General features: G+C 34.4%; 1 protein-coding gene across 3 annotated transcripts in view; it reads left to right on the top strand.

Moving 5' to 3' along the window:
* aatkb (apoptosis-associated tyrosine kinase b) overlaps positions 1 to 21,852 on the top strand; it is a 45,775-nt gene that overhangs the window by 13,112 nt on the left and 10,811 nt on the right. The window contains exons 2-4 of one of the 3 annotated variants that reach the window (XM_042767966.1): positions 11,085 to 11,218; positions 16,657 to 16,798; positions 21,502 to 21,581. In XM_042767966.1, coding sequence (XP_042623900.1) covers positions 11,085 to 11,218; positions 16,657 to 16,798; positions 21,502 to 21,581 — 356 coding nt within the window. Of the gene's footprint in view, positions 1 to 11,084; positions 11,219 to 14,540; positions 14,739 to 16,656; positions 16,799 to 20,464; positions 21,073 to 21,501; positions 21,582 to 21,852 lie in introns of those variants that run through there. The other 2 variants (XM_042767967.1, XM_042767968.1) reach the window with 2 other exon arrangements.

The following is a 21,852-nucleotide window of genomic DNA, read 5'->3' as shown; positions in this document are numbered from 1 at the left end:
TTCAAGACAGCTGTGCAAAAACAGTTCATCTAATCACCAAAAAGGCAGAAGATCTTTTCAAGAATGAACAAAGTGGCTCTGATGAGTTTGAAGTTCAGTGTTTGAAAAAAAAAAAGAGAGCAAAATGGAAAGAGAAAGCGAGATTATTATTATGGCTCTTTATATGAAACATATGACTTCATTCAAACATTTTTACGAAAAAAAAATGCACAATACACAATCTTCCAGCCTAAGGTGAAGTCATTATCTATTTACATTGATGTGGGATGAATATAATGTAATTTAATGAGAAACTATGTGAGTGTCACTCAGTGACGCACCAGGATACAGAAAAACTGTGGTATCTGGGTGCTTTCGTTGTGTAGGTAAACAATGTGTTTACATTTTAAATATGTTGCACTTCTCATCTGGTGTACCCTTAGGGTACAAAAGCTAAAAGGTGCATCTTTTTACCCCTAAATAGTACATACTGTATTAGTACCTTAAATGTACATATTACTACTTTAAAAGTACATGCTAAAGTGTACATATTAGCGCCTTTTGAAAGGATATACTGCAATTTTACAATTTTTTTTTTTTTTTTTTTTTTGAGTGTCAGTATTCAGTATGTCAAAAATGCTAATGTTGTTCAGTTTTTGAGGGAGGAGGCTTGATTAGTCTCAGACTGAACACCTACAGCCGCCCAGAGTCTGATCTCTCACCATCTGATGTATAAAACTGGCAGAGCTAGCAGATAAATGGCCGTTTGAATCTGATTGGCGCTAAGCAACATCTGGGAGTCAAGGTATAGCATTCCGCCTAGAAACAAGCAAAGAGCGCATTTGAGGAAATACTGATTACTGGATTAATCAGTTGAGAGTTGGCAAGGGTGGCATCAAATTAAAGATACTGAGTTTTATTTGAGCCACTTAGTTTCCATGAATTTAGCTGCAACTGTAAGTAGAGCTGTAGACCAGTCCAGCTTTGTTGAGTCCAGGACAAGTCCAGGACCAGGACTAGTCAAGACTGAGTCAAGACCGAGTCCAAAGAGGTTCGAGTCCAAGTTAAGTCCAAGTCCAAAAGTTTTGAGTCCAAGTCAAGACCGAGTCCAAATGAGAGAAAAAAAGGACCCTCTTCAAGACCAAATACTTAACTATTGATAATGTATCTGATGCGAGAGACAGCATATCTCCTATTCTAATAAAAAAAAATTATATTATTATTTGTAATGATCAAAGAGCATGTGCAAAGTAACAACTCTGTAGGACAGGGGTCTCCAAACTAGATCCTGGAGGGCCAATGCCCTGCAGAATTTAGCTCCAACTAAATTAGCGCCTGACGGTCATTGGACTCGCCAAATGTTCTCGTTGGTCTTGACCGAGTCCAGCAATATGCTTTTTACTCCTTCAAAACAAAGCCACATTTGTCTGTAAAATTGTCTGTAGTTATCACTTTCAGTTGGAAGGGAATTCTACACAGATTACTGCTGTTTTTGGTTCAGTCATTCCTGGCATGGTTCTGTTGATTTTAGCCTAGAGCATAAAACCAAACTGTTCCAGCTAAATGAACAGCATTAAATAGATCAGACATGTCCATGAATCATATATCAGCTATATTTTTCACACATTTTGGCTTGCAAAGGTTTCATTGTTTGCTCAGGGATTATATGACTAGTCTTATTTGACACATACTGTAGATAAAGAAGATCTTGAATATCTTGATTGAAAGAGAATCATGGGACCTTGATCCATATAAACCATTCCATATTCTCATCTTGCTTTAAGAGCTACTTGGATCCAGGCAAATTCAGCATGTGCCATAGCTTTTAAAAGAACACAGATTTTAAATGAAGCCTATAAAAAATAAACATTAGGCATGGAAGAGCCTCAAGTCATAATTAGAATATTAAGAAAATGAGATTTGAGATGCAGCTGAAAGGGCACAGTGGGAAAAACTTGATAGATCTTTTTCATGCAGATGGCAAAGTGCCAACTATTAAAATAAATTAACTGTATTTTTAAATAGGTGTAAAAGGATCCAGGGAATGGGAAGGAAGGACAGGCCGGTCATTAAGTTGTTGATTTAACATAACACAAGCTACCAGTAAACCCCAAAAGTGTTTCTGACAAACAGACACACACACACACACACACACACACACACACACACACACACACACACACATGTCGGTACCTGGCCTTCCTGCACAGCAGTGCCGAAGTAAAACTGTACAAAAAGAAGGCTTTCAGTATTTGGGTAAGAGATTCCACAAAGATTCCACAAAGTCTTTTTATAGTTGTACTCAGGGGTGTCGGACTGGGGGTAAAACCAGTACTGATTACCAGGGCCCCAAAGGAAGAGAGGGCCCTTGAAAAGTCTGGAATATATTTTATTTTACCTGGATTTTTTCATTGGGGGGTCATGGGGGCCCATCAGGACTGCCTATGCATAGGGCCCGGGATCTTGTGCAACGCCCCTGGTTGTACTAATATTTAAAAATGTAAAATTAAATCATTTGCATGCATATTTTAATACATTGATTGATCCTATAGCCGTTTGAATATGAGTTAAGCATGCAGGTGTGTATTACAATTGCAAAGTAGAGGTGAAGTATTTTAAGAAAGGACTGACTTTCACTTACATTCCCACTGAAGGTTTTCCATTGAAGGTGGCATGTTACATAATGCCCACGTTTGTCAGCCCAGCATGGCTCCAAGAACTTCAAGCTTTAATGAAGACAGGGGCACCACGGGGCACAGACTTCACTGCTGCTACACAGCTGATCTGCTAACGCCCATGCTTGAGTGTGTGTGTGTGTGTGTGTTTGTGTGTGTGTGTGTGTGTGTGTGTGTGTGTGTGTGTGTGTGTGCATTAATAGATGCATGTAGCTTCTTTAAAACACACAGACCCTTGAGTAAGTTCCCCGTTTAAACTTAATTTGAAACGTGGCTGTTAAAGGGAATTGAAACCCAAAACTTTTGTCTCTGCTTGCCTAACATAGCATGTTAACGCACTGTTAAACTCACAATTTTATGCAAATTTTATGCACAAGAATGTATGCATTCATGCTTAAACTGTTCATACCACTGACTTGTTTACTAATTCCCTATACACTACATAGTGAATGTCTATAGAAAGAGTGAGCTAAAATCAGTGTATTCATGCACTGTTTTAATTTTTAAATTAATATGTTCAGTAAAGACACATTCAATTAATAAAAAGGTGTAGTAAAGACTTCTTCATAGCTACAGATAAATAAATAAATAAATAAATAAATAAATAAATAATAAAAACAAAATATCCTGAAAAACTATCATGGTTTCCACCAAAATATTAAGCAACATAACTGTTTTCAACATAGATAATAAGAAATAATTCTTGAGCACCAAAATAATATATTCGGATGATTTCTGAATCATCATGAGTAATGATGCTGAAAATTCAGCAGTACAATCACAGGAGTAAATTACCTCTTAAAATATATTAAAATAGAAAACTTATTTTTAAAATGTGAAATATTTCACAATATTTAATTTAGTTTTATTCAAATAAACACAGCCTCTCAGTTTTAATGTGTATATATAATTTTACCTTGGATATCTGTAAGGAGTGTCTCCTCCATCACAATGTTGTGTATTGTGTGCATGTTTTATTTACTTCCTGTGAGCACGTTTGAGAGGAGTTGAAATAATTAGTGCTTTCAGTCATTAGAGACGGAGACTGTTTTTGAGAGTCACCATGGAGACTAGATATTGTGACACAGCATGGTATTACTGTAGAGCTCAAAACAACCAGTAAGTAGCAGTCCTCACTGGGCCTGAAAGTGTCATTAGCATTTAAAATAAAGCATCAAGCAGAGATACCATAAAGAAAAAAGAAAAAAATTGGACTTCATTTGATAGAAAGCAATGAGAGAGTATCATGAAGGACACAAAATGAGATATATACATGGTGATGTACCATTTAAAATACTGAATATTACCCAACATTAGTTGAAAATATTAACAGGTTTTTAAGAAATAGGGATGCATAATATATTAGCATGATGATATAATAGTGACTTTGTAATTTAACCGTATTGATATAGGATATTGAATTGTACACGGTTATGCTGATTTTTACTGTCATTTTTTGATGTCTAAATTCCCTTGTACAATTTAAAGGAATCAATGTGTTTAGTGTTATGCATTCATTCATTCATTTATTCAATCATTTATTCATTCATTTTTTACAGAATAATGTAAAATGTATGTAAAAAAAAGAAAAAATCAGTCATATATTATTTTATTGTTATCCTCTAGAATGTTCTAATCAGTGAATACCTAATTAAAACCCTATTAGATTGAGAAACAAAAAGTTATAGTTTTCATTTTTATTTTAGTTTGTTTTAGTAGTTTTGTTAGTTTTGTTATTTTGTCATATTTCTATTATCTCTATTATCATATTTCTATTTATCTTTTATTTTACATTAAAAAAGGTGCTAGTAAATTTCACAATTAATTACAAAGAAACGGCAAGTCAAACATTGAATTAAATGTGAAATTCTGAAGTAGAAAAACTGAAATCATATTTTCTTGCAAAAGATACTGCAATAAACTTTGTTTTATTTACAACTTTGAAAAATCGTTTTAGTGTAGTTTTACTGATTTTAGTAATTCAACTTGAATTTCCAAAGGCAAAATTTTACATTTTCACTGAATATTTATATTTATTTTAGCTTTATTTCGATTAAAGAAAACATTTTTTAATAAATTTTGTTTTAACATTTACAACATTTAAGATAAAGATTTATGATAACATTTTTGTCTGGTATTATTGTTGATTTGACTGTATTGAAACGTGAGGAAAATCCTCTGCAAATGGCCTGCTTGGGGGTGTTACAAAGATGGCCACCAAGTGAACTGACTTGCTTTCTAAAGTACTCATTTAGGACAAGTCTGAAGCTGAATCTTGTCCCGGATGGAGCCAGTGTGCTGATGTCTCCAGGGTGCTGGGGTGCTCATGCACTGTATTTGGGGTCAGTCCGACAGAGTGAGCAGCTCTTTGGCCATATGTGCATTATGTCTACATCCATTTCCAGTTCGTCTGCCGTGGCCTTGGTCCAACTCCACCTCTAAACCCGTCCCTCCATTTGCCTTCTGTTCTTACATTCTGTCTCTTCATCAATATTAGGCTTCAGTTAATTAGATTAATCGGTCGTTCATGTTTGAACAGACTGTCTCTCTTTTTCTCTGAGCATGTTTGGCATTCAGCCTCTACTGTCCCTCATTTTTTGTCTTTAATCTCTTGCTTTGTGCTGACTGCGCAAAGCTGTTGGAGGTGGTCAAGTGAGGGATGTGAATAATGCCAGCACATTAAAACTACCTGAGTATCAGTGTGAGGATAAGTGTGTGACAAATATAAAGCTCTCTCAGCACAAGGTTTAAGCTTATGCACTGTCGTTGCAGTGTTTCCTACACCATTATTGTTTCTGTAATAGCATTGCATGCTTTCTTGTATTTCGAATGATAGTGCATGGCGCTAGCAACACCAAAGCCTTGGGTTCAGGTCCCAGGGAATGCATGAATTGAAGTAATGTATAGCTTAAATGTTTTGGGTATAAGCATTGACCAGTTGTTAGGTAAATAATGTTCTATTACGTTATCCTCACTGGCTTTGTGCTTAAAAAAACATACAGCGCAATTAGTGTAGTCCAATTCACTAACAGATGACTCATGTGAGCCTTTTCTTTTAATGAATTACTCTTAATGAATCACTCCCGAGTTTGAATCAGTCTGAGTGGTTATTGAACTAACATATGATTTACTGAACCTTAAGTCATTACTTTCATGATGTTATGAAGCTCATTAAAATTATTATCATTATCTGTCAGAATCAAAGTAATTGCCGACTGATTGACTGAATTGTAGGATATATATATATATATATATATATATATATATATATATATATATATATATATATATATATATATATAATATTTAAATCTTTAACATTAAACATTGTTACCAAAATAGTAGCTTTGTTTATATATATGTGACCCTCGACCACAAAACCAGTCTTAAGTGTCAATTTTTTAAAATTAAGATTTATATAGCATCTGAAAGTTGAATAAATAAGCTTTCCATTGATGTATGGTTTATTCGGATCTGACAGTATCTGGCTGAGATACAACATAAAAATCTGGAATCTGAGGGTGCAAAAAAATCAAAATACTTAGAAAAATCAGTATCAATGTCCAAATGAATTTTTAGCAATGCATATTACTAATCAAAAATTAAGTTTTGATATATTTACGGTAGGAAATTTACAAAATATCTTCATGGAACATGATCTTTACTTAATGTCCTAATGATTTTTGGCATAAAAGAAAAATCTATAATTTTGACCCATACAATGTATTTTTGGCTATTGCTAAAAATATACCCCGGTCACATATATATGTGCTGATATGACTAGAGGCCTATTAATGCTGTTCAGGCAGTTTAGTTCCTGTGTAAGTGGAAGCACATGACCTATGTGAGCTCCAGCCTGTGTCGTTTAAATCACATGTCAGTCATCTCCATAGAAACGAGCGGCTCCTTAATCCAGTCTTATGATTGGTTATCTGGTCAGGCTTGGTTTATGTTAATAAATCTGCTTAACTGCTGTTGTTTCTTACTGCTGTAAATGAACGGTTCAGCTGGTGCTCTTTTGTCGAGTTCAAGTAGCTTCCCACCAGTAACAGGGTACACGTTTCCTCCAGCTCTCGTGGCTCTGCTCTGGTTCATCCCCCACCCATCCCTCATCATTTAGTCATTAGAGCTGCTTCTGTTCTCTGCCTGAGCTCACTGAAAATGGGTACCAACCTCTAAGCTACTCTGGAGGAGAGAGAGAGAGAGAGAGAGAAAGAGAGAGAGGCGAGAGCAAAGGCAAGAGCAAACCGCAGTGAGAAATTATTTTTTTGCTAAAAAAAAAACAAACTGTTCTCTCTTAAAAAATTGTTCTATTATTGTTCTATTCCTACTACCTTTTGTAATCAATTTCACATTCATTTACCTTGTTATTTTTTAAATGAAATGCCAATAGAATATCAGTCATATCTTTCTGCAACTCTTTGTATTCCTGCTCATATTTTCTAAGAACAGTCCACAGTATTTGCTCAGCCTTATCTTGTTTTTAGGATTTAGGTGCTGGGAAAAGGAGTGTGCAAAATGTAAAAAAAAAAAAAAAAAAAAAAAGCCTGCTTTGCAGTTTGTGAGTTTGAATTGAAATTATATTGGACTGGAATGACAGGAAAAGGCAGGGCTGGGGAGACAAACTGCAACATTGCTCCATTTTGAAGAGTATGAGGTTTTTGTTTTTCAAGGCTGCATTTATTTGATAACAATCACAGTAAAAAAACAATAATATTATATATTATATTTCTATAATATTATTTATTATATTATATATTTCAATATACGTTAAAATACATTTATTTCTTGTGATGCTAAAGCTGAATTTTCTGCAGCCATTTCTCCTGTCTTCAGTTGCATGATCCTTCAGAAATCAGGATAATCGAATGAAGTGTTAATTTCTCCTTAAAAAATAATTTTAAAAAATCACTTGGTGTCATTCATACAGTATCATTCTTTCAGCACATTGGATTATTTGTTAAATTTACTTTTGTAAACTATACTTTTGTATGCTATCAGCTTTATAAAATCTTTTTAGAGAAGGACAAATTTTATATGCCTGCGTAGACTCAAACTTTAAATAGATACAGCAGAACTATATCTATTGACACTTTGAGTCTATGCAAGCATGTCAAATTTGGTTAAAAAGAATATAACAATGATTAACATAAAAAAATGGCTGTATTTCTATGGTCCTTGGCCCAACTGTCCTGAAATGTATGGTTTATTGTTTCTGTCTAGAAACTGACTTTCTGAGAAATGCTTATTATCTTGGAAAATATAGACTCCAAAGCCCTATAGTGCTTTAAATCTGATGATTATTGCTCATTTGTTTCTGTTTAGAATGTTTTTCTGTCTGGGTTCATTGTAAGCTTTTAACCACTTTTAAGATGAGAAGTTCCAGCAAGCACTTTAGACTAAAGTTTGATTGAAAATTGAGAGTTTGGGTCAAATCAAACCTCAAAGACAACATAGTTTGAGAGCACCTGAATCTGAAAGCCTTGTGATGGCTCGATGAAATTGCAATGAGTCACTGCAGCACTCACACTTTGAAAATAAGTCTGGAATTTGAGATCACAGAATCCAGACAATGTGTTTCAGAGAATGTGTTAAAATGAAGGTAACTAGACAGTAATCCTAGAAATAGAATGGCGTTGCATGACTAATATGACTCTGTTAATGTAAATGCTGAATTCTGAAAATGAATAGTGACAGACATGCATGTAGTTAACACATCTAATCATTATTCCATCTCATTTGAGTGGATTGAAAAGCAAACGTATTTAGATTACAGACTATAAGCACTGAAACTAGATTTATAAGCTAGTAAATTGTAGTTTAGTCAGAAAATGTACAGAGGATTGTAATAGTAGAACAGTAATATTGTGAAACATTATAGCAATTTAATTTTAATATATTTTAATTAAAAGTAATTCATGTGATGGCAAAGCTGTATTTTTAGCAGCTGTTTAACATTTGTTATTATTATCAATACTGAAAACACTGTGCACTGTGCTGCTTAATATTTTTGTGGAAAATATGATGTAGTGTTTTCAGATTTCTTTGATCAATTAAAAGTTAAAAAAAAACATAGTTTATTTAAAATAGGAACTTTGTAACTTTGTAATTAACTTTTGATCAGTTTAATGCATCTTTGCTAAATAAGATAATTTAAAAATAAATAAATAAATTAATAAATAAATCTTACTGACCCTAAACTTTTGGAGGGTTTAGTGTATTTTTTGACAACCAGTAACATAAATGAACTGTGTACATAAACCTGTAACAAACTTTTTTTCTTGAAAAGTATGCTTAAGAGTCCAAAAACTTTGGTATAACAATTAAATTAGTGGACCAGAACTGTTTTACCGTGCAATGTAAGTTTTATCCTTCTGTTACTGTTTTGTTGCTGCATGCGACTACACTACTAATAACTAAAGGAGTTTATTAAGGAGTTTATTTGTACAAATTAATTAAAGGATCAAATGCTAAATGCAAGTATAATAGATGTAAATGTGCATGGGTCTAAAGTCTTCAGGTTTAAAGTGTATGTGTGCCCTGCCTTTAGCAATATGTGTTTTCATTAAGAGTGGAAGGCTCTCTGGCACTCTCAATGTCTTCATTAAGACATGACTCAATAAAATTGATCTCACACTGAACAGAATGTGGTTATATGTATAGGTTTGGCTATACTTTTTTGAAAAAGAAAAAAAAAGAAAAGAAAAATATATATATATATCTTTACAACTGTATTTTTTTTCCTCCAATCAACCTTTTCTAATGAAGGATGCTTGAAAGGGTCTTTGTCACTTCCCCTCTGTGCCTCATCACTGCATGCGATCTGATTCATGAATACTAATTTCATTGTTTGTACGGATCACTGTGACTCGTCCTTCAAAATAACCGGATATGCTTGTGCTCAGAGCGAGACTAGATCTCTCTTAAAAACATTACTGATTACCTGCTTTACCAAGCACCACAGATGTAACCCAACTGCTATTCATTAAAGCAGTATCTCTGTAGTAGTGGTTTGGCCACGTTTCTGGCGTCTCTCTGCTGGTTTGAACTGAATGATTCATGTCTGATCGTAATGCAGCTGCAGTGAGTGGTTCAGCACCCAGAAAACCTCTCGGCACCAGAGGGAATGAAGTATAGATGAATGCATTTCATGAGACCTCACAACATATTGCTCATAAAATGTGCCAAGTACACAATAACCATATCTCAATCCATATCTTTGTTTTCTACTTTTTTGTGTTGTTTTAGATAGATGGGTGGATGGATGGATGGATGGATGGATGGATGGATAGATAGATAGATAGATAGATAGATAGATAGATAGATAGATAGATAGATAGATAGATAGATAGATAGATAGATAGATAGATAGATAGATAGATAGATAGATAGATAGATAGATAGATAGATAGATAGATAGATGAGTGGGCTGAAAGGTGAGGATGGAGGCATGGATTCATGGATTGAGGGGATGTGTTGAAACACAGAGCGTTTTGCGTCAACTGCAAATGTTACACTCATTCTATCTATTCTAGTTTCCACGGCAACTACTGGAGCTGAATTTTGAGTGAAAAAAGACCTTGCAAGTCTAATAAATAAATAAAGCTAACAAATACAACCTCACTGACGATGACAATCAGTCATGGTCTTGTTATTTTGTTGTGTTAGATGATGAATTAGATTGTATATTCATTTTATTATTGATAATTATGCTCTTTATTACTGTATTTGTTTGCCCTGGCACTTCTTTAATAATATATGTGCCGCTGACCTGCATATCACAGTATTAGATCTGACAGTTTTTAAAAAGAAGAACCATCATAAAAAGATATGTTTTGCTTTTCATGCTATTTAAAAAACTTTACAGCTTCAATTTTATCATTAAATGTAAAATTTTTACTGGGACTTGAAGATAAAATGCTGATTGTTAAAGCTATAAAATGGCCACCCAAGTGCTGTAGTGTGAGATTACTACGTAATCAGCATTCATATTGTATTATGATTATTGTGCATGCAGTTTTCATGGCCTTGTATTAATTTAAAGACTACATGGTAGCCCATATTTGTATGTTTTAAAAATTCACTTAATTTCAAATTCATGTTTCAGATCAACTAGTGAAATTATAAAGGTGAATAAGAGTGGTGAAGGGTAATCAGTTAACAAAAAATTGGACCAATATATAAATTGTAACCTAAAATCTTGATGTTGGAAACAAAAATCATGTCCATGTGAATTTGTCAACAACCTTTTTACATTTTATTGCATCCATGTGATCAGTAAAGACCATTGTAGTATTGGTTATCTAGGAACACAAATAACAGTATCAGAACAAAAAAAAATAATGGTTTGCAATATGTGTATTCATGCTCACTCATCCTGATTTGTGATAGTAGTTGGTAAGTTTGTGTAATGTTGTATCTGTCCTGCAGATGGCGCTCCACTGAGTGAGCTGTCCTGGTCGTCCTCTCTGGCTGTGGTGGCTGTGTCGTTCTCTGGACTCTTTACCTTCATCTTCCTCATGCTGGCTTGCCTGTGCTGTAAACGAGGTGACATTGGCTTTAAGGTGAGACCCTCTTTCATTTCAATCACTTTAGCTCTTAAATTCCATCAGAGTGCTGTGGTTTACAGGGCCCAAACTTTGGAATGAGCCAACTCAGCAAAATTCAGTCCTTATCAGAATACACAGAATAAAACACAACATATTGGTCTCAGGCCCATGAAATAAACAGCCAATGCAAATCTCCACAGTATATTTTCACAGTATCTTGTTTCTTTTTTAGCCAAAATCATATTTTGAATCTTATTTCATTTTAACTAATTTCTTCCTCTTTTTATTTTTATTTTTTTACATCTTAATTTTTTTCTTTTTATGAATGATTTTACAGATTAAAAAAAAATAATTATGTAAACACTTTGAAATACCACTATGTATGAACAAACGTGCCTTGCCTTACATTTTTTTCTTTAAAATTATTAATATTATTTTAAAATTTAAGTTTTCTGTCTAGATTTATTTATCTACTTATCTTGAAGATGCATTCTTGTAATCTAATGCATGTTTGTTTCTCAGCTATAATATTTTAAGTGGAAATCAAATAATATTCATTAGATTTTCTGCAGTACACCAACAATGATATAACAAGATCGTTCTATATTATACTGTAAATGTTCTGACTTCCTTATTCCACTATGAATATATAAAGCATGTAATGTGCATTAGTAATGTAACGCTTTGCCAGAGGCAAAGATTTATTATACTATACTATACTTTTCTCTTCCAAATAAGTAAACAAATAGGCATGAAATATTGATCAATTGAAATTATTATGTGAGGATAAAGAGAGCATTTAGTGATATGAGAGCCATGAAACTAGCTATGTAGGAATCAATTATACCATTTAGCAGTCATTATTTGGAAAAAAATCAAATGAATAAAAAATGAATTGTGGAATCCCACAACTGGCCAATCACAATCAAGTTTAAATACACTGATATAAATGCCACATCTCTTTAGATTGAATAACTATTTGACACTGAAAGATTGTTAACTGGGAGAGATTTTAATCACACTTGCCACTCAGCAATGAATTATCACAAAAACATCTCTCTATTGCAATTTCTTGGCCTGTTGCCATCCTGCAGTTATGAATGAAATTGTAAAGTCTGAAAAGCATCACTCATGAATCACGTCTGAATCTGTTTCAGATCTGTAGGAATGCTTTGATCAACTACTTGAAAAGTAGCACAACACATGCACACATGCATTCTTTTCAGCTGCATGTCCTTTTCCCCTTTTGAGGTTTTAGATTCCCAGAGTTTCAGAGAAAAGCAGTTTCTTCAGTGCAAACCACTTAGTCCTGTCTCATAAGGTTAAAGGAATCGACGCAGGGACACAATAGCTTTCTTGAAGACGTGTTTTTGTAGTGAACAGTGGAGGCCATCAAACGGCATACTGTATGTCTATAGATCTCAGAGCGCACTGTGCATTTTTCAGCAGCAACTTTAAAGTGGGTCAAGGCACTGGAGAAATGAGACACGTGTGAGAGAGCGGAGGATGGTTCTTTCATGCTTCTAAACACCTGGTTTCCTGTAAAGGCCAAATATTTGTAATTACAATCCCTCAGTGGAACTACAGCTTAGCGCTTAAACATCAGCTGCTGAAAAGAGACTCTTCCTCTTCCCTTTGTCTCTCTGCGTCTATTATCAAACACATTTTCTGTCTATTTAACACTCTTTCGTTCTTGTAAACAAGTTGGGAGCCTGATAAGCCTGAGGGTAATTGATTCATTCATTCCCCTTTAGCATTCTGGAAGCCTCACATGCACACACAATCCGTGAGTGCTGAGAAACAACTGTTTGTTAGTTTGAGTTGTGACTGTAATACAATGCTTATATAAGGTGCACCATGTGTTTTATGCTAATATGTTGAGTGCTGTATATGCAGGGCCAATAATGAACATTCAAGTGCTGGCGAATAAATTAGTATTACTTTGCTAACTTTATCAGAATCTTCAACAAGTCAATGTTTTTAGACCCTATGTATAAACTTGCCGATTTAGTGTGGTTCACCATTGATGTTCCTCGGTACTGTATATTGTATATTTTATTCTATTCAAGGGTTCCATTTAAACTGAAATTAGTAGTATATATGTATTTGTGCATATTGTGTTTTTAAGTCTCTTATGCTCACCAAGGCTGCATTTGTTTGATCAAAAACAGTAAAAACTGTAATAATATGAAATATTATTACAAATTAAAATAACTGTTTTCTATTTTAATATATTTTAAAATGTATTTTATTCCTGTGATGCAAAGGTGAATTTTCAGCAACCAATACTCCAGTCTTCTTTGTCACATGATTCTTCAGAAATCATTGTAATATGCTGATTTGGTGCTAAATATAATTTTTTTATTATTATCATTGTTGCAGTTGTGCTGCTTAATATTTTTGTGGACAGTGATTTAAAAAATAAAATAAAATAATTCTCTAAAGAATAGAAAATTAAAAAGAACAGCATTTGTTTTTTTTAAATACATTTTTTTTGCAACATTATAAATGGCTTTACTGTCACTTTTGATCATTTAAATGTGTCCTTACTGAATAAAACTATTAATTTCTTAAAAAAAAATATGACCCCAAACATTTGAACAGTAATGTATTTTAGTTTGGTAAATATGCAGATATGCAAGATCTAACCTCTCCAAATGAATGCATATTTCAATTATATAATAAATAAAAAGAAAATAAAATAGGATAGATTAGAAAAAGAATAGAGCAAGCTAGTGCTATAGGCCTTTTTTATTTTTGTTAATTGTATAATAAATAAAAAGAAAAATAGGTAGAATACAAAAAGATAAGAGAAGCTAGTTGTTTTTTTCAAAGAAAACAAGCAGTTAGTAAATGAATAGAGTGCAAATCAAGGGGCATGTTTTTTCTTTTCTTTTTAAGAATATAATTAGAATAGAGAGCGCTAGGATTAGAGGGTCAAATAAAGATGGAAGAGATGTGTTTTTAGCCAATTCTTGAAGAATGCATACATGTGAGAATGCTCATTTGTGCCAATGGCTGGAGCAAGGGCCTGTCATGCACATGTGAGAAAGAATGAGCGCGAGGAAGGAACGATGAAGAAAAAAGAATGATGTCATAAGCACAGAATGTGAAAGCCTTTCCCTGTTAGAGGTTTTTTTTTTTCAGCCTCACATTTTTATGGAAGTGTCTCCACTATTCTTAATCACTGGTTGTCCACACTCTCATGGGAAGAACACAGGAACTGCCCCTCCCTGCATTCTCTCTGTCTCTCTCTCTCTCTCTCTCTCTCTCTCGCTCTCAAGTGGAATCTATTTGCTTTTTATTTGTATGTTTTCATGAGAGTTAACATGATGCATTCTCGAGACCTGGGTTCTCCGGTTGTGCTGCAGCATGGGCCAGTTCCTAATGTTGTGTCCGGTGAGGGATCCGTCTGGGGTCATGTGGGCACCTTACAGGTGCTCTGTGAAGAGCCCAGCAGTGCAGGTTCATGGGGTGAAAGGGAAGAGATAAAGATTCAGCATAACCTGATGTAACACTTGCACATTAAGGGCAGGTAAGATGGGAAATTAATTAAATCTTTGGACTTTGGAATAGTGCTTCTTTCAGAAAGTTGTTTTAATTGGAATAATGGTGTGTATGATATATGTTAATGTGTAAAATGCCTTTGCATATCATTTAAATTTGTTGTTTACTTAAAAGTGTAATTCACCTTATTTTAAATAGTGGATACAATTACTGTAGTCTAACATAACCGTTTACTTATGTGTGATGGTGATGTTGTACTGTTTAAATGTTGCTGAAAAGACTTTAACTCATTGTTTAATAGTAGGTTCTCATTGTGACAACTTACCCCATGTTGTGTGACAAAATATTATTTTCTTCTTTTTCTTAGATTTTATGAGCTATTTTCAAAGAAAAAAAAAAGTAGTCTAATCCATTGTTTTTGGTTGAATGTGCTGGCTTGTCCTAAAAAATAATCCTTAAAAACTAAATACAATTTTTTGATATTCTTGGAAAAAACAGTACCAATACTTGCTTAAACCAGATGTTTCTTCATCAGAGGATATAACAGTTCAGAGTAGATGTTTCTGATTATTAGCTTGATGTGATAAAAATGCAGTGCGAATCAGCTGGCAGGAATATTTATCCTGTGACTTGAGCTTAGCAATATGGTTTCAGGCAACAAATTATTGCAGTCCTTCAGTTAGGATCACAGCATGCCTTGTTGGGAATCCTAGCGCTGTCTGTGTAAGATAGGGTTCGGTAGTGCTGCTGTGTGCTGGGCAGATCAGGAGCCGGGTCATATGGCATCCGTGTGGGGCGTGTGAAGATGTGGATGATGGGGCCTCTAGGGGAACTTGAGTGTTTGTGTGTATATGTCTGTTAGCTTGCGCTTTTAAGTGTGTGTGACCCCTCTAGGTCACTGTTTTCCATTTCTTCAACTCTGTATCTCCGCAACCGAATTCACATAAAATGAGCTTGCATCTGGAGGAGTATTTCCGATTTCAAGATGCTGCCAAGTCTTGTCTTTACTTAGCACTGTCTCATCTCTCTTTGTAGTTTCACCATATTCATGTGGAGAAGAAAAGCATATTGGGGGAGGAAGTACAAGTTTAAAGCTCTTGAGATTAAATGGATGGCTCATTATTTGATCTGATTATGGTGACATGCTGTTTAATGGACTGTTTAATAAATTGTCATTTGTTCCAGTAAGCATTAAATGTTGTTGTTTTTAATTTATTTTATTAAAATAATCAGGTTAAATGCTCCTAAACAGTCTCTGATGTTTCTTTTCAGTTTAACAATCTGATTGTTTATTCTTGTAGATCAATTCCCAAAGCACACACACACACACAAACAAAGGGTCCTTGAATCCTTCCCACAAAGACGGAATTGAGCTGAGCAACATACAGTAATATGTCTATTGGGATCTCTTTTAAAAATAAAACATGAGGGAAAAAAGTATTTTGAAGTTCTTATCATCTTATCATCTTCGGAACATTCTTATGATGTTATTAATATTGGCTGAATGTTTTTCTGAATATTAGCAGAAAACATTTTGAGAATAATATTCATAGGACATCCATATAATGTTTTTATAATATTACTAGAAAATGTCCTTAGAACAAAATTCTTGGAATATTATACATAACTGATGAACCAAATCTAAGGAGAAAACATTTTTGTTTGTTATTCTCAGAAAGTCCTTTAATTATTAGAATGATAAACTAACAGCTAATACTTCAAAATGATAGTATGGAATGTTCATCTAACGTTCACATAACCAAGAAGAAATGTTCTCAATACAGAGATAACGTTTCTTAATGGGAATGTTAGCAAATTGTTCTTAGAACATATTTTTGTTACATGAGTAGATATTTCTTTATTCACTCATTCACCGACTCTAGTTGAGAGTTATACTGTTATGCTACTGTAACCTCTGACCTCTGTGTTTTTTATTGCTACCATAGGAATTTGAGAATGCAGAGGGAGAGGAATATCCAGCAGACATGTCCACGCCGGCGTCGCCTGCATCACACACCGGTCCTGACGTCTACATCCTGCCTCTCACCGAGGTCTCGCTGCCCGTCGCCATGCAACCTGGCCGATCAGGTGGGTCATCATCACACCCTGTCTGTAGAAATTGCTATATGAGCTGGACCAGATGTGATAGCACTTACGAAAGCACAAGACTATTGAGGATTTCCTCCCAGTCCTGAATCCGCTCTGACCCCGCTTATGCAACTCCCGAGTTTCACATTCTCTGGACGGAATTTTTTTTCCAGAGGATTTTGTTAATGTGTTCGGTCCCGCTTCCAACCCACAAGATCTCCAGTGTAAAATCCAGAAGAGACAAATGCCCTGCTGCTGTCTCCACTCTTCCCTCCTGGGACAGACTTTCTCCCACGTCATGGCCTTTCTATGGACCTTCAGAACCCAGACCATCTGCTCCATGCCTATGGCTATCAGTGTTGTGCAAAAATTTACAATTGAACAATTTATTCACAAATAAAACTTCAGTTGATGAGTGTGAATTTTAATTGAATTGACCATTCGAATGGGAATGAAGGGATGAGGAATTTACCATTTTAAGTTAATGTAATAGATTATTAAATTTAATTGAATGCATATGATGAAATATACAAACTAAACACAAATTTCTATAGATTTCATTTCAGACATATCTACGCTACCACTACGTTTGGGGTTTTTAAAGGGGGTTTTAAAAAGAAGTCTCACTTTGACCCAAGGATGCATGAATGTTCTCAAAAACACAGTAAAACAGTAATACTGTGAAATATTGTTACAACAACATATTTTAAAATTGAATTTATTTCTCTGACGGCAGAGCTGAATTTTCAATATCCACGACTCCAGTCTCAAATCAGTCGTCAGTCTCTTTGTAAAATACCTTTTTAAACTTACTTCTCTATTTAAAAATTAGTTATATGAATCTTGAATCTTTAAATTTCAGATAATTTGAAATTTTCTTACATTAAAATTCATACTGAAATTCTGCTTCCTTTTTTCTACATCAATTCAAATTCAGTAACTGAATTAGGATTTAAAAAGCATTCTCAATTCAAACACAACTCTAGTGCACAACTCTAAAAGCCATAGTATAGAATAGAATAGTGGCTTTATTTTCTCAGTATCTCTAAACTGTAATCTGTGGGTTGCCTTGAGACCACAAGACTGGCGGGAGCAAATACTTTGAAGAGAAACAGACTTTTCTTCTCTCTTTTTTTTTTTTTTTAAATTTATGTGATTTGCGTGCGCTTCACTGGTGCAAATTCTCTTGTTTTTCTGTACAAACATCCCTAAAGATTAAGACTTGTTTACATAGAATATTTCACTAATTAAGTTTATTTTTCTTACCCCACTAGCAAATTGTCTTGAAATCCAAACAATTTTCACTCCAACATTTTTTTGTCTTTGTTTTCCGTTTTTCTCTCTCTTATTCCATCTCGATCAGCACAACATCTGCCTGTTGCATAATGCTGCCTCAGCCAGCCTACATAAATGTGCCTTGGAATCTGAGGAATCTGGGAGGTGATGTGTACAGTCTGATCCATGGATACCCTATGGTCTCCCTCTTCCCCACAACAGCTCATTTTATTATAGCCTGGCAGGACTTAATGTGGTGCGATTAGTAAAGGTCAGAGGTTGAGAGGTTGTGGTTTTCTAGATTTAGCTCACAGAACTCTCACGCTCTGACATTTCATTAAAGCGATAAGTAAATAATAGATGCAGTATTTTGCCACCAGACAGATAATAATGCAATTCATCAAAGCAAAAATCCTACTATGGTTTCCTTTATGGTATAGTCTGCGATAAGACTTTCAAAAACTGCCCTGGTTTTAGGAGTGGCTGGAATGATGTCACTCCATAAGGATGAGGTTGAGGTAAGATATACAAAGTGTCTGTAATCAGACGTGTCTTTCTTCTCCTGGGATGTCAGTTAGACAAATGAAGAAGCTAATTGTAATGTTTATCATCCGATTTGAGATGTTTCAACCAAAGAGTTTATGTATTGCACTCTGGTGTGCAGTATCCACCCCAACGCAGCTGTGCTCATAAACACACCCTCATACACACACACACAAATCTATATCTGAGCAAGTGCATTCTCTGAAGATCACATCATTTCATATGCAACATGCACACACCCTCTTTATCACACTCACTTCATTAAACTACATCACTAAAATGTTATTCAAACTCATTTGCATTGCTGGGAAAAATAGACTATAGGGACAAATAAAGCAAGACGTGCGCTGCAGCAGTAAACACATTTCACCGTGTTTGATAATGTATGATAATTCTGTTTGGTTACAGTGGAACGATTTCTCTCCATTATTTTCCTAACGACTGCATTCCCAGCAGCCATCTGGCCAGCGTGTCACTGTCAGTGACCAACACCACAGTAATGAGCAAGCCAAGCAGTCAATCATGTATTCAAATAAACATTGAGCAAATTCTGACACGTGATGTGATTTTTGTTGGCACGTTGTTGTCATACTGTTGGCAGACCTCAATGTTTTTCTATTTAGTGCTGTTTTGTTCATATTTGGCTAAGTACACAATGAAGTTTAAGCGACAGGTGCGTTTAATGTGGGATTTAATCTCCTTAATTGTTTTATGTGTGTGGTGTACAGAATAATGTATATATTAATATATAAATCTTGAACTTGGTTGACATAACAGCAATGTCATGGCTTTTTAAGAAAAATAAATGCCTACTGTTTGCTCTTTTTTTTTATTTGGCTAAACTAACACTAACCTGCTGGAAAATCCAGTTAACTGTGTTTTGGGAATGTGATAGCTGGCATGGATTTGGAAATTGGAAGTTGGAAGATGGATTATCATCTGGAAATTATGATTCAGTTTGGATTTGTGATTAAATTTTGTTGTAAGCAATGAATTTTTTATTTTTTTGAAAGTGAATTTGTAAAGAACTGGACTAACATAGCAACATGGATATCAACATTTTAGTTTCTTTCACCTGTAAACAAGAAACATATGCCAGCAACAAACTAACCTGCTGGAACATTCTGTTTGAACTGTTAGCTTTGATTTGGAACATCGTGGTCAAAAACCAGCCTGACTAACATAAGCTTAAAATATGTATTAATATTTTGAATTAGCTTTAATTTTCACATTTTCGATTTATTTTAAGTTTAAATTTGTTTGTTTTTTTATTTTAAGTTTAAAAAATCATTTTCAAGTCATTTTAAACATATTTATTTTTACATTTTTATAGATTTTTTTTATTACTAGATTTAATCTATTTCTCAGCTTTGGTTTAAGTAATTTTAGAACTTAAACTTTATTTTATTCTTTATTAACTTTATTTCAGTTATTTTCCAGGGCAACATTTCAATTTATTATTATTATTATTATTATTATTATTATTATTATTATTATTATTATTATTATTTAAGTTAACATTTTCATCTAATATTTATATTTTGTTTTATTTCAGCTTTATTTCAAGTACCAAAAACTTTTTTTTTTAAATAGTTTTAGTTAACATTAACAACACTGGTAGAATATTTTTTTTTTAAAAAGTGTTCTTTGTGTTTGGCTTTGTATTGCTAATGTTTGATATACACATTGATTTAATTCATAATTGAATTTCACAGTTGAAATCTAGGCAGTTTGTAACTATATCTTCAATCTTCATATATTCTCTACTGTTGTTTGCAATCCAACTGTAATATAATATTTATTCTGATTTGTTCTTTCCTATCCTGCGCCCACATCAAACATTTCTGATTTGCTTACCGGCCATTTGCTTTCCCAGTGCTGAGCTAGAAACCTCAGGAATAATAGCATTAGTGTTTCCGTCCTCTCAGTGGTACCAAGCAGCACCGCCAGCATGACAAAGAGCCCGATTCTCCCCAGCGAGGGGGCAGGCAGAATGAGCAGTCTCTACAACACCACATGGGTGTAAAATATGGCCGCTGCATAAAAAGGGGACAGAGAGTGAGACAGTACGTCATAGTCTTTTACAATAAACTGTTTGTGGGCACGATGAGATAAGTGAAAGAGAGAAAGAGACTGTTATGGCTTTTTGAGATGATAGAGATATGCAAGGATCTGTCAGACGGTACAGAAAATCACTCGTCAAATTCATCTCTTCTGCGGCAGCTTTCTCTGACTTCTGCTTTTCAGAAAAATGATTTTCAAGCAGTCTGATAGATCACGGGGAGATTTTGAACTCTTCAGACAGTCTCTTGAATTTGATTGTGTGCCTTTTGCACAGAAGACGGCTCACTGCTTTTTGGAGAGGATATTCGGAGGATGATTTTCTTGCTGGAGAAAAGAAAAATCTTGACGAAACTTTGTTTTATGCACTTGCAATGCTCAATTGTGCCCTAAGGGTGTGTTAAAATCATTATTAATGATGTTTAAATTCTATTTTTTTTATTGCATGTATTTTTCATCCGTTTTCTTTTTATACATTTGCTTATTTTACAATGCAATGGCTCTAACATATATTACATGCAATAGGGGCCCAAAAGTGGAAATACTGCTGTTCTGCATTTGTCTATTTTAATACAATTTTTAATTTCAAATGATATGGTCTGCATAACAAATTTAAATCTTGATGACAGCAGCACTTTGAGAATAATCTGAAAAGCATCCTGTGCTTCATTAGAAGCAAGAACATCTGATTGTCTGTAAAACAGAAATATTTCTTATTCATGTCGTGTCATTTTTTCCCTCCTAAACTTTAATGCCAGATTTTCAGTTGCTAATTAAGATCTTGTTCTGTCTGTGTCTTTTATTCCCTGATAATGGACTTTTAGTCCAGCTCCTGAGATCCACGGATCTTGGCCGTCACAGTTTGCTTTATATAAAGGAGATTGGGCATGGCTGGTTTGGCAAGGTAAGTGAAGTTGGTTTATTGTTTGTTTATTTGCTTTGTCTGTTTGTGCACCTCACCGATATGAATGCCTTAGGCATGTTCTGCTACAGATCAAAGATTTAGCTCTGTAGTTTAGACCCAAGGATGTGAAAATGTCTTACACGCCGTTTTAGCTTTGCCGTGCCTCAGTAATATTCAAGCTTTGATGTTGCACTTGCGAGAATTTGATGATATTTCTGTGTAGCAGTGAATTCCAGAAGCACTTTAGTATTAGGAATAATTGTGCCTCATT

This window comes from Cyprinus carpio, chromosome A12 (genome assembly GCF_018340385.1).
Source record: "Cyprinus carpio isolate SPL01 chromosome A12, ASM1834038v1, whole genome shotgun sequence".
Lineage (NCBI taxonomy): Eukaryota > Metazoa > Chordata > Actinopteri > Cypriniformes > Cyprinidae > Cyprinus > Cyprinus carpio.
The sequence above is the reverse complement of the archived record's forward strand: the minus strand, read 5'-3'. Positions and strand labels throughout refer to the sequence as shown.